The following is a 13,354-nucleotide window of genomic DNA, read 5'->3' as shown; positions in this document are numbered from 1 at the left end:
ACCAAAAGTCAGGATCTTGTCTTAATGTCTCAAATGAACAACGATTGTACATCTGCTGGTCCACCAACACGACTTACCAATGATCCAGCTTGACAGTGTGGAAAGTTGCCCTGGGGTATTTGTGTGGTATTATTCTATACAGTATCAACTCCTCCCTCGCTCTGCATCCGAACAATATGCCGCTGAAGCAACATAGACTAGCTGAGCTTCACAGCAAAGAATGCATTTGATAACTGCAAAACAGGACATGACTACCGTGACAGTTAAATGGGACAACAAATCAGCATGTATTTGCATCTGGAGAACTTAAAGGCAGTAGAAATGTACAGTAACACCATTGTTCCAGTCTGTGTGGTTTGCAATCCATCGTAATAAGATAGTCAAATAATTTCATGAAGGGTTTTGATAATAAATTTACTGACAAGTTGTTTACGCAATTTTGTAAGAAAAAAATAGTGGCATTATTAAAAATGATATTTGGCTAAAAGCTTAAAAAAAACCATCAGTTATTAATTTTTCACACCTGTACATCAGAGAATCTCACCCATAATTGATTTAAATATAGGACCCAATGCCACTCTGCGGCCAGCTGAGTAAAAACAAAGCATGGATAGCAGAATCCTAGATTCAGTACATGTGTTGTGGAGAAAATGGTGCTGAGGACATAGAAATAATTCTTAAGATAGATAAGGACATGTGGCTTTTCGTATTCGTATTTTCGCTTTTCGACATGTGGCTTTATTGTATATAGCGCCTTTAAAAGTGGGTTCTCAAAGCACTTTATAGAACAATAAAAACAAAAATGAACAAAATATAACATATACAGTACACACTGAGAATACACAATGAGAGGAGACAGTAGATGGAGGTACTGAGTACAGCAGGAGCAGAGGGGTGAAGAACAGAACCAGTTAAGTAAAGGCTCTTCCAAAAAAGAAGGGTTTTGAGGAGTTTAGAGAAGGTGACTCTCTGATATCCCTGGGGAAAGAGTTCCAGAGCTTTGGGGCATAACAGGAGAAGACCCTGTCACTCAGTGTGTAGATGGGCTTGGGGGACACGTAGGAGACCACAATTAGAAGAGCGAAGGTTGTGAGGTGAGGAGTAGGGCGATAATAGCTCAGACAGGTACTGAGGTGTCAAGCCATGCCAAGCCTTATGTCAGGAACTGATAGGTTGAGTAGGAGGATCCCGTGCGATGCCGTGAACTCTGCGGAATGCAGAGTAGCACTAGAACTTAATCCGAGGCATGGATTCCAGAGGCTAGGTCGGGAGAAGTAGCAATGAGTCAGGTTACCAGGGAAATCCAAACGAGGGCAAGGAATCCGAGAAGCAGTATCCAAGTAGTGAAGTTGATAAGGGAAGAGTTTAGTCCAGGAACTGTGAAAATCAGTAGAGAACTCTAAGGGAAGCTTCTCCATCGTGTGCTTGGGTTGGTAACTGAGGGAAGCTTGAATACTGAAGGGAGAGAGATGTGGTTGGATAATTGGTTCAGGAGTGAAAGTCTGTGGAATCGGATGCATGTGTGAATGTGGTGGTTTCCGTGGGAATGAGTGTGTGAAACAGTGGGTTTGGGAATGCCATGGCGTTTGAGAGGAGAAGTGTGGGATTTGACACCTTATAGGTGAGCATGGGGATTTTGAAGTCGACATGAAACTTGACAGGAAGCCAGTGCAAGGACTCCAGGATAGGAGTAATGGGATCACTTGCACTAGACCTGGTCAGGATTCTGGCTGCCAAATCTTTGGACACACTGGAGTTTTTTGTTCAGTGTGGATTTAGAAACCCCAGCGCGTAGAGCATTACAGTAGTCGATCCGGGAGAAGACAAATGTGTTGATCAGCTTTTCAGCCACAGTTAGCAATAACATAGGACATAGTCTAGCGATATGTTTGAGGTGAAAGAAAATGTTTTTGATATGTTGCACGTGTGGGTCGGATGTCTAGTCTGAATCAAATATCACCCCCAAGTTTTTTCCATTTAGACTGACGTTCAAGTACAGCCTTGGCTTTACAAAGCTGATGGGGGCGCCAATAAGCATGACATCAGTCTTGTCACAGTTTGACGAAGGAAATTTTGAGACATCCATGTTTTTGATGGCGGAGATGCGATTAGACAGAAAAGAGACAGCCAGGTCAGTGTCAGGTTTGGTATGGATGTAGATTTGAGTAGCTTTGTGTAAAGAGGTACTTCCTGCTTATCAACCAATCCACATTTCTTTAAAATCTTTGCCAAGACTCTTTATTTGACAAAAAGCTAGGGAGGCATTAAATATATGTGGGGAAAAGACTATGCTGATCATTTCTATATAGTACTTCACGTTTAAGGCAAACATTTCTTAAGTGACTGTGGGGAATCTTTCTGTGGTATTCAAAAATCAGACTGAGCTGAACTTTAGGTAAAGTAAACCAAAATCCCCTGCAAAATATGTTTTTAGTGAAACAAATATAAGGCAAGTCCAGTACGAAAACATCTCTACAGAAGTATTTATCGATATTCTACTATATCTACCACACACTGTTTGTAGTCAAAATGTAGAAGTTTATTTACAAGTTAGTTTACAAAACACAACAGGACAGGAGTGGCTGCTGTTGAACATTTCTTGCAATGCCAAGGTGCGATTATGTTTCAATAACAGTAGGCTACCACAAAAACAACACAGAAAGCATCTATTTAAGCAGAACCGAAAAAAGGACTTTCAGCAACACGGGCAAAGCAAGAACACCGCCAAGCAAATGCTTTGAAATTTGCTCTCAGTACTGTAATGGTAGGCAGTCTGTTGAATGCCAGTCTTCTGCTACATCAGCGATCCTCACTTGTTGTAAGACACAGCTCTGTGTTTTAGAGGGAGCTCACACACTCACCAGTGAATAGAAACGTGGAAACCGTTTGTTTTAGTAGATATTAAATCAATGCTTGATTCAACTAACTAATTAAGAGCTTTGGTAGAGTGAACATCAGTGGAGACTGTGGCTCATGAGGCCCTGAACTAAGGAGCACTACACAACACCAGTAGGACCAAGGGTGGGGTGATCTGAGTTCTCTGTAATTGTGTAGCTCTTCGGGTCCACCAGGGCTGGTTCGAATCAGGGATTTCCAGTCCTGGTTCTGGGGACGCCAACACCTGCTGGTATTCATTGCAGCTGAGCCGTTTGCTTGACTGAATTCATAACTGAACCAATGGGTTGCCTGGTTCATAAAACATACACAAGTTTCCTTTAGGCCATTTCAAAGAAACAGAGAAAAGATTCACTCCACGCTGAAAGATAAAGAAAAGAAACACAACGTTTCTGCTGTGGAACCTTCTTAAATCTGCGCTCGTCAGCTAACGGTACTTTCAAGAGGCCTAGAGAACCTGGAGACACACAGGCCCTCCTGTAACAGGACGGGACCCCTGCCTTAGACAGGTGTCTTGTAAAGTGTTGCTAGGACTCCAAAGAAAGAGGAGGGTGTTAGTTTTATGTGGTTTTTTTTGTTGTGTTTATTGACTTGGACTTGGAATTGTGTAACCCTTCACTGTTGTGAATAAAAACATTTTAGCAGCATTTAAAACTCTTCCAAAGATTAATGCCTCACTTCCAACAGAACAGGACAAAACTTGAAGAACAAGACTGCAGTGAGCAGTCACCCAGCTCTGCCACACCATGAACAGAGCAAAGAGAAAAAAAATAAAATACTACAAATACAACATTTTAAAGTATACATTTAAAGTATAAAAATGAGGTTTGTTAGTAGCCTGAATTTAAGAAACCAGTGCTACAACAATATATAAAGAAAAGTATTGTAAAGGATTTCATAAAATGATTTGCTGCTTGCATAACTATAAAAATTCATGACGTATTTTAATGGCAAAGCTTAACATTAAACCTCAGAATCCTAATTATAGAATGTTAAACACAAAAGGTCAAAAGGTGGCACTAAGACACATTCATTCAGCTTCCTTCACTGGAGAACGTCATGCTGCCATTACTTAAATCTCATCATTGTCATTATCCCCGTTTTTCTTTCTCATAAAGTCCTGGATCTTCTGCCTCATGTTAGACAGCCTGTTCTTCGTGTCGTTCTCTTCTTTTTTGGTCTTCTTAGAAAATGCAGAGCTCTGCAAAAATATGAAGAAGAAAACTTTAATCGGCAAGTGAAAATTCTACGAACGCCACTGCTACATGAAAGTACATTCTAATCCCAGCACGCTTTGCCGTAATTAAATACAAACCACACCTAGTCAGGTTTCCACCTCTAATACGCTTTTTTTTCCCCACTACTTTAAAAAGGTTGTAAAGATTGCCTGCAAATTGTTGTTGTGTAACAAAAAAACACTTTCTAAATTACCAAATCCATTGGGTTATAATGTGAAACATATGTTTAACGTTCACATCTAGGCGTACTATACAACTGAAACAGTTAGAACGGTCATGTTCAAAGATCTCTCTAAGACAACAGCTATTTGGTTTAGTGAGTTAGTGAATTGCCATTTCACCTCTGCTGACCATGACCTCTCTGACCTTTTTGCCTGTGTCCTTGTACAGAGATTTTCGGGATTCTCACTCCGGAAAAACATCAGAAACCAAGATTATCCTGAAACTTGGACCACACCTTCCCCCTGACCTCGGTGATGTCTGATTCTGATAAACTAATTTTCTTGTAAATTCCCTTCATTATTTTAAAGATTTCCGCCCTTTACACCTCTCCCCCAAATCTGCATCCGTTTGGACAATCTTTCTCACCTGTGTGCCCTCTCTCACCTGTGCTCTATTTTCTGAAGAAGGCTCAACAGCCCAAACACTGGTTTTCCTCTTTCTGTTTAGGAGTTTCATAACCTTTACACCTTTAGCCAATGCATGCTGCCTCAGCTCCCCGTATGAGCCTCTACTGTGTAAGCATCCTGAGTTTTTGGATGTACTGTACGATAACAAACAATTTATAATGTTTCGATACAGTTTAGTAAACCAGTTATACTACTTTTCCAGTTGCCTCCCTAGAGCAAAATCCACCCTCATAGGCCACATCATACGTAAACTTAATTGGCTACAGGATTATTCTCAAATTTCCAAATTAAAAGATTACATAGTTTTTGCTTCTTATGTTCTTTTATTCTCCATGTAATTTCAATTTCACCTTAAAAGAGGAAACATTTCTTAAACTAGTACATAAATTGTAGCATTCTGAGAAAAAGGTTATTTTATGATCCTCTATAAAATACTATTGGAAAAAGAAAACCTAAACACCAATTTATTCCAAAAATGATTTGGGCATTTTCTTAGATTTTACTGCAGATAGCATAGCACAGCTCTTAGCATGTCTTTAGAAAGAAATGTGATGAGCAAATGTTTATCAAAGATGTTTATAAAGTTAAACAGTATTTTATGATGAGAAATGAAGGAATGAAAGGGTTAAAATACTGTATACAGTTATTCAAGAAACTGAAGGTTAACTATCACATTCAGGGTTTGTAAAGACTACCATGAAAACAAAGATGATTATAGAATTCATAACTACATTTTTCGATACAAGAATGAAAACACTGGCTTTTGATCTTTTTTATGGAGATTAAAGAGAATGCTAAATATTTATGTGTTAACATTAAATTAATCATTACAGACAATCAGAAGCTATTCTGGACATCTAGCATGTTTTGTTGTTAGTAGGTGGTTGATCTAAACATCTTTACTAACGTGGCTGATTAGATTGTTCCAGACTCCCACAGCCATTTGTACACGAAATTGCCACCTGTTTTCAGTTATTTCAAATGACCTCTCCTTTAGTTTCCATTTTGTGAAATTCTAACAAGTTAATTAAGAATCACCTTTTCTAAAACTATGAACACTGTCCCCCTAGAATCATGCATAGAGGTAATCTTCTATTCTAGTGACATGTATGGTCACTTGCCTTTTTTAAGCGCTTTGGGGCAACCTTGTTGTGAAAGGCACTATATAAAAATAAACTGAATTGAATCCTCTACAAAGCAAAGTGCTCTGTCTGTGGATTGAGTTCATGACTTTCAGATTATGAGAGTGACACACAGACTACTGATTAAAAGGCTCTGAAAAAGCAAAGTTATGTGAATGTTGTAATGAAGATCCATTTACTACAAATGCAAACAATTTAACAGGACACAAAACTTTTCATTAAATGATTATTTCAATTTTAAGAACAATTTTAAGGATCAAAATGTCTGCTAATATATAACAAATTACAAAGCAGGAAAGCATTGTGTTTATGCACAAATAAATTCTTACAAAACATGTAAAGATTTCATCATAATTTTAGTAACATCCACTCATATTACCACGATATTAGGCTACAAATAATTTAAGGAGGTCACCTTTGATAACCTTAAATATTCTTACAATGTCTTGAATTTATTATTACCTTCAGTGTTTTATTTTAAGAAGTCTCAAATTTCTTTACCATTAAAGAAAAGGTGAGTTTGCGTAATCGTAACATTTACAACCAGTTATAAAACTCACAATATGTGATCATAAAACATATACATGCAGCTAATTTCTTTAGGTTGTTACTTCTTTTTATCAGGAGGTAAGGCTTTAAGCGAGGACATGGATGGATCTTGATATTTTGAAATGATTTGCTATGTGGCAATTTTTTAAATGTATTTAATGAATTACTTAGAAATAAAGCAAAAAATTAAAATATAATTATACCAATAATCTGGGCAATTGTCTACCTTCGCCTGGTTTGTAGGAAAAGACCATCTGCCCATGTCTGGAAGTATTTTACAGTGCAAGTGAAACTCCCTTAAATGACACGCCTACACGTTCTTGACGGAAAAGGGGAATTTTATGTTTTTACAGTAAGTCCACAGATAAGACTGTGTAAATTACCCATCAATCAGGAAAATAAGGAAACTTATTTACCTACTTTACTGTATTTCAGCACTACTAAGAACGTAAAAAATAAAAAAGTGGTTTATATTAAATGAACACGCTTTTATGGGATTAACAAAATAAATAAAACATATATTATTTTATTTAATTTAAATAAAATATTATTTATTTATATAAAATAAAAAATAGTCCGAACAAATTGAATAATCTGAGTTTAGTAAACATTTAATCCACAAATGGCAAAAACATTATGTCGACTCGTCCTAGCTGCCTAGAAAACAATTTTAACACTCAACTTCGACTCCTTTATACTGCAGGAAAGCCCGATTAATTTTTTTTTAATCGAAGGTGTTATATTAAAAAAAAACATTCAATTTTACTGACATAATGATTTCATCTTTTCAGAAGTTCTCAACGATATTGTATTAATTAAAGCCGAACTACCTGTGAACTACCGCAAAGAATACACTATTTAGTAATGCAGTTTAAAGGAAAGTGAGAAAAAACATGATATCCACTTATAGAGTTTAATACTTATTAACAGCACAATGCAGTTTCAAATTAATTTAAAAAAAAAGCTTTATCCATAGAGCTTCATTATTAATAACAGTTTCATGACATGCTGGTAATAAATATTAATCTCTGTTTCCCTAGCATTTTAGAAATGATCCCATTCCAATCCTGGAACTGTGCCTGAAAACTTAAAACCTTTTTTATACCGTCATCAATTTCCACCATCGTGTTCCAGTACCTAGCACCCGAAGAATTAAGTAAGTATTGTATCTCTAGATCACTGAAATCGAGAAGAAAACAAACCTTTTCACACGCTTCACAATCATATAGGAAAATATTTCAATCTGGAGAAAAAAAAAACCCTACGAGAAACCCGACGGACAATCATGTTTTAAGAACATCTGAAGCATGCGCAGCCCGTCAGGAAAATAATTTAAAAAAATGACAAATCTGAGTTTTTGTTTTATACCTTATCATTGTAATCGCGTGAACTTTTGGTCATGAAGTAAAAAAAAAAATCAAACGTCAAAATAACTAGCGCTTTCCGTGTTTATAGAACTACTCACCCTTTCCTCGGCTCGGAGTCGCGCGTTATAATCAATGACTCGGACATTGTCCCACAAGACTCTGTTTCTTCCATAGCGATTAAGCAAGTTTCGTGTTTTCACAGCGTAAACCAGCAGGATGATTAAAGCGATAGCGACCAGGATCCCACACACGATGGCTATAACCTGCAAATAAAACAGAAATAAGCTTTAAATCTCCGCACTTACGCGTATTTCTCCCCTTGGTGGGCTAAGTATTTCTTGACGCGTTCAAGCGCCAAGGAGATAAAACGCGTTAACTGAGAACAACACATACTAAATTTGTTACCGATCCCTAGATTCCTGCTGCCTTACAGATGATTTTTTTTTAACTTTAGTTGAAATTATTATGTCCAGATCTTTACACGCAAGAGCTCTACAGTCAGTTGATTTAGTTTTGTTACCATTTGTAAGGTTACGCACGACATTAGCCATTTTTCAGTCAGTGGGTGTTAATCCCGTTTTGGCGACTACTTGGAAGAGTTTAGTTAACAGCCACTTAATATCTTGTTTCATTAAATACATTTGATAGAATGTCAAATGGCTCTGAATACTTCTATATCTTATGTCATTGTAGAAATTGTAACATTTCTGCCTGATCTCTGCTAATAAAATATTATTTAATACAGAAGATTCCCCTTTTCAATATACGCCTGACTGCAATATTCCTTTGATTTTTGTTTTGCTGTTATAATATCGAAAAAAATATATTCATTTTAGCCTCAATTACAATATTATTTTCTATATCGCGTAGCATTTCCAATTGCATTTTTTAACTACACTGTAAATTCATTATTTTACTATCCATTCCTATACAGAGAAAGGACCCACTTTAGTTTTTTTTTAATAAACTTGTAAATCCATTTGGGTCAGCACTTTCTAATCTCTGATTTGCTTGCTCATAGTATGAATTTGTTTGGTGCCTGCATACCTTTAATTGAACTCTCATTTCTTCACATTCTGCTTTTCCAAAAGCTGCAAACCTTTATTTTGAACTCTACCTGTGCTGTTTACGAAATCTACTTCAAAACATATCTTCGTATGATCACGGTTCCCAATAGTTCTCTCGTCCCCGTTTCAATAACGCTATCTTCATTGTTTGAAAAGACTGGATCGCTACAATCAATCGTTCTATTAGGTGGAAACAGTGGAAACTAGTTTGAAGTAAATTCAAAGCTGATAATAGGATGCACTTCTACACAAAAGCAACACAAACTGGACATCTCCCCAGCCTGGGGCGACAGACAGGCCCACACCAGTGGGTCCTAGCAGAGTGTCACTAACCTCCTGTGGCTCGACGACGCAGAAATGGTAGAGATACTGGCTGACGAAGATTCCAGAGGCGGGGGCGCTATTGCCCTCATACTGGGAGCAAAGAGCTTTGACCTGGTTGTAGTAAATGGAACCAGAGGTCTGCGCGGCAGGGTTCACCCCCACCAGGTAGATGATGGTGGCGATGAACATGAGGAAGCACAAGATGGCGGCGATGACGATCACGGCCAGGTAAAACCTCCTGGATTTGGAGGTTTCCTGCCGGGAGATGACCAAGATGAAGATCACCAGGGCTGCCAGGAAGCCGATGGCCGCGATTGCAATGATGAATCCCTTGGATGCCCTGGGGTCCAAGTAGTTCCCGCCAATGTCTCCGTAGCCGGAAGCTCCTCCGGAGCCGTAACTGCCCCCGAAACCGCCGTAACTGCCCCCACTGCCGAAACTGCCCCCACTGCCGAAACTGCCTCCGTACGATCCTATCCCCATTCCGGGGAAACCCGTGAGCCCCATCTCCGTGTCCCAGACCAGGGTGGAGGCCACACAAGCGAAGACAACAACACAGAGGATGACGATGATGATGGCCATGATCTTGATGATGCCCGGAGGGGAGTTCCACTTGTAGAAGTGCAGGAACTCGCCGTCTGGGTAGGAGTAGGAGTACGCGGGCTGGGACATCACGCGGCGGCTGTGGGTTCCCCTGGAGTGCGAATAGCCGCTCATCGGACTGGAACGGGAAAAAGATAAAAGACAGGGCACGATTTTCGGACGTGGCAAAGAACATCAAACAAGAGTGGGTTTTAAGTTGAAAAAAAATCTGCGGTTAAAAAGATAAAATCCATATGTAGTTTGAATAAAATCTTCCAGTAACCTGTGCTACAAAAGCAGCTATGGTAACCCTTTCCAGACCTACACCGAAATGTCCTTTTCTAGTAATAGTTCTTGAAGTGTTGAATATTTGTAATCTCAGTTTTGTGGTATTAGTAGTACATCACATTAAATAAAAAGAAAATACCCCACAGGTCTCTGGTGGGGAGACAGACTGCTGCACCACTTTTTTTACATACTGTACTGACATGAAGAAACAAGGCCGTGCATGGCTACATTTGTTTTTTTTTAAAGTGACAGGAAACTAGAAACACGTCTTCTACAAGGCAACACTGTGCAAAGCAGAGGAGTCTCCAACTTGTAGGTATAGAAGAGATGAGCAAGCATCGGCATACATACATTGCCCTGCTAGAGTGATGGGAAGGTTTAGCAGACATTGCTGGGTGCACGCCTGGTCCTCCTGCAGCTGCAATCTGGGTTTCTTCGGGGGTGTGGTCCTGTAACTTCTGCAACGGAAGACAAAGAAATCAAAAGACCCTCAAAATCACCTGCCAGCGGCGATGCTGAAAAATGCAACAGCATTTAAAGTAATTATCCTGAATTGAAGACCATGACAGCCCCACCAGCAGCCCTGTGTGGTCCAGTGCATCCTCCCATCACCTTCATAAATGGCATGTGTCGTCCATTCTTAACTGTATGCAACGCGATACATCTCCCCACATCACACTCTTCCAGTGTTCAGAAGTCCAGTCTCTCCTTTCACAAGATCGCAGTGGGTGGCCCTTGCTGTCTGCCTGGACACTAGTGGTTTGTGAATTGTCACACTACTTTAAATGCCCATTTCCCACAGCTTCTGATTAAGGACTGGTGTGGAAAGAGAATCTCCCCCATTTGGGTTGAAATCAAAGGTGAGCCTTTCCAGGCTTGGTGCTGCTGCCTTACCTTATGTGTCTTAGGTTTGTTTCCAACTTCACTTGTGTGGAGTTTGTATGTTATCCAGCAGCCATTTAACCTTTAAACTCACAGCTGGCAGCCCACTGAAGCTCAGCAGGTGTGAGCCTGGCCAGTACCCGGATGGGAGACCTCCTGGGAAAAACTAAGGTTGCTGCTGGAAGAGGAATTAGAGGGGCCTGTAGGGGGCGCTCACCCTGCTTTCTGTGTGGGTCCCAATGCCCCAGTATAGTGACGGGGACACTATACTGTAAAAAAGCACTGTCCTTCGGATCAGACGTAAAACAAAGGTCCTGACTCTCTGTGGTCATTAAAAACCTCAGGGTGTTTCTCAAAAAAAGTAGGGGTGTAACCCTGGTGTCCTGGCCAAAATTCCCAGTGGCCTTTACCAGTCATGGCTTCCAGATAATCCCCATCTATGAACTGGCTTCATCACTCTGTTCTCCTCCCCACTGATAGCTGATGTGTGGTGAGTGTACTGTGTGAGAGAATGTCACATCATCCAGGTGGATGCTGCACATTGGTGGTGGTGGAGGGGAGTCCCCATTAACCTGTAAAGTGCTTTGAGTGGAGTGTCCAGAAAAGCACTATGTAAGTGTAAGCAATTATTATAATTATTTGTATGCGCTCAGTGTTTTTTGCCAGGTGGTTCAGTTTCTTTTTACCACCAAAACAGATGGGGTTGGGTTTGATGGGCTACCCTATCCTGTCCTTTTCTGGAGAGCGAGATGAGGGTGAGGGTGTTGTTTTCCAGTAGGACCAGTTCTGCCTAAGTGACTAAAACAAAATGAAGCTCAATGAGCTGAATGGCATCCTTTGTAGTCATGATGTGATATTTATTTCTAACAAGGTGTGAAAATTGTGTTCTCCACGTTTGGTTCAATAGCTCCATGTGCCTCAATGGCACTTCATTTTGGTGTGTTTTTATATCGACCATCCATTACCAGAAGACCTCTGAGGCTCTCCGAAGTAACACATTAGCCAGGTCTGCTGTTGCCTTCATCAGTGCAGTCCTTGGTGCTAGCCATCTTGCCTCTTGTAATCTCACTTCAGACAAATGGCGATTTGTGCCTGATCTGTTACTACTTTACATTCCTAAGGAATCATGGGACATACTTCTTTTTGGGTTGTTTCAATTACTTTGGACGGGATAAGTCACACCTACAAAGCATGCCATTTGCCAAAAGTTTGGAAGGGCAGTATGTAGCTGTTGAATCCAAATGCTTTTTAATCATTAATTTAATGGCAATATAATAAGTGACTAATAATAGTTTCTTTTGAAACAAAAGGTTCAACTAAATTTGTTTCCCCTCAAGATGATGTCAGCATTTTCAAGGGCTTTTCACACAACTATCAGATCACCATACAAAACTCGAAGCCAAATGTCTTTTTAACAGCCTTACCATCTAGTAAAATAAAGACCAGACAGCTACAATATGTCCTTAAAGAGATGTACACTTGTCCCTCATTGTTTTAACCTATTTTGAAAATGACATTTCTTTCAATTTTACATCACATGGGAGACAGCAGTTGGGAACAAAACCAGCTGTATACCAAGAGGTATAATGTAGCGCTCTTGGGTTCACGTGGGTATGCGCCCTCACCCCTGCCTCCTCAGGTCGGCCCTCCACCGCTGGGGACTCGAACCCGGGCCTCCGGCGTTACTCAACAGGGACCCAGCCTGGTGAACTAAAAGCAGATTTCCCCTCAGCCCAACAGCTGCGGTCCCTGCTATCCACAGGGAAGGGCGGTTAACGTCACCGCGCTGGTAACCCGGCTTGAACGACCTGCAATGGTTCCGACAATATATTTTACGTGTCGAAACATCGGTGAGACAGATTGTCTGCGCCTAAACTGTGATGTAAAATATTGAGTTAATAAATAAACCGGCGTTTTAAACGACAAAACAATTCACAAGAAACTGGGTAAATGCACACATTAATGAACAAGACTTACCGACTCTTACTCCGTGTTATCACTATGTATTAGTCCTTTTTTGATCTTGCGTGTTGGTTCTTTAAAAACCGCTTTTAGTCCGCTCAGTCACCCCAGCCTAGGGAGCGACACTAGTGCTGCGATTGTCACACACCTGCGATCGCGCTGGTGCTGTCTGTTAATATCCTTAACCAATACACTGCATCCACCCTCCCCCTAGAGCGCTGAACCTGTACTCAAAAGCAAACGAGCCGGTTCCTCCGGGTGACGCGGTTGTTGTTGTTGTTATTCCGAAGAATATCTGGGTGAAATTTAACATTGAAAATACTTTTAAGTATGGAGGGGAAAAGCGGTAAAAGAAATTAAGACCGTAAAAATACAACCAAAAAAAAACCTCTGTAACTGCGGGCTGATTGCGCTTTACAATCAGGAGAT

At 40.1% G+C, this 13,354-nt stretch overlaps 1 protein-coding gene across 3 annotated transcripts; it reads right to left on the bottom strand.

Moving 5' to 3' along the window:
• Window positions 1-2,517: 2,517 nt before the first annotated feature.
• On the bottom strand, window positions 2,518-13,116 carry LOC148673692 (occludin-like). Of its 3 annotated transcripts, none has more exons than XM_088630455.1 (6): window positions 12,941-13,116; window positions 12,589-12,771; window positions 10,433-10,539; window positions 9,221-9,932; window positions 7,919-8,083; window positions 2,518-4,096 (listed from the first exon to the last, which is right to left on the bottom strand). In XM_088630455.1, the coding sequence occupies exons 3-6, from the start codon at window positions 10,468-10,470 to the stop codon at window positions 3,968-3,970; spliced, it is 1,044 nt and encodes a 347-aa protein (XP_088486581.1). In that variant the 5' UTR covers window positions 10,471-10,539; window positions 12,589-12,771; window positions 12,941-13,116; the 3' UTR covers window positions 2,518-3,967. The 3 variants fall into 3 exon arrangements, with proteins under 3 accessions (XP_088486581.1, XP_088486582.1, XP_088486580.1); XM_088630456.1 differs by having other exon boundaries at window positions 12,589-12,673; XM_088630454.1 differs by lacking the exon at window positions 12,589-12,771.
• Window positions 13,117-13,354: the final 238 nt, after the last annotated feature.

This window comes from Lepisosteus platostomus, chromosome 4 (genome assembly GCF_059453375.1).
Source record: "Lepisosteus platostomus isolate fLepPlt1 chromosome 4, fLepPlt1.hap1, whole genome shotgun sequence".
In the NCBI taxonomy this organism is placed as follows: domain Eukaryota; kingdom Metazoa; phylum Chordata; class Actinopteri; order Semionotiformes; family Lepisosteidae; genus Lepisosteus; species Lepisosteus platostomus.
The sequence above is the reverse complement of the archived record's forward strand: the minus strand, read 5'-3'. Positions and strand labels throughout refer to the sequence as shown.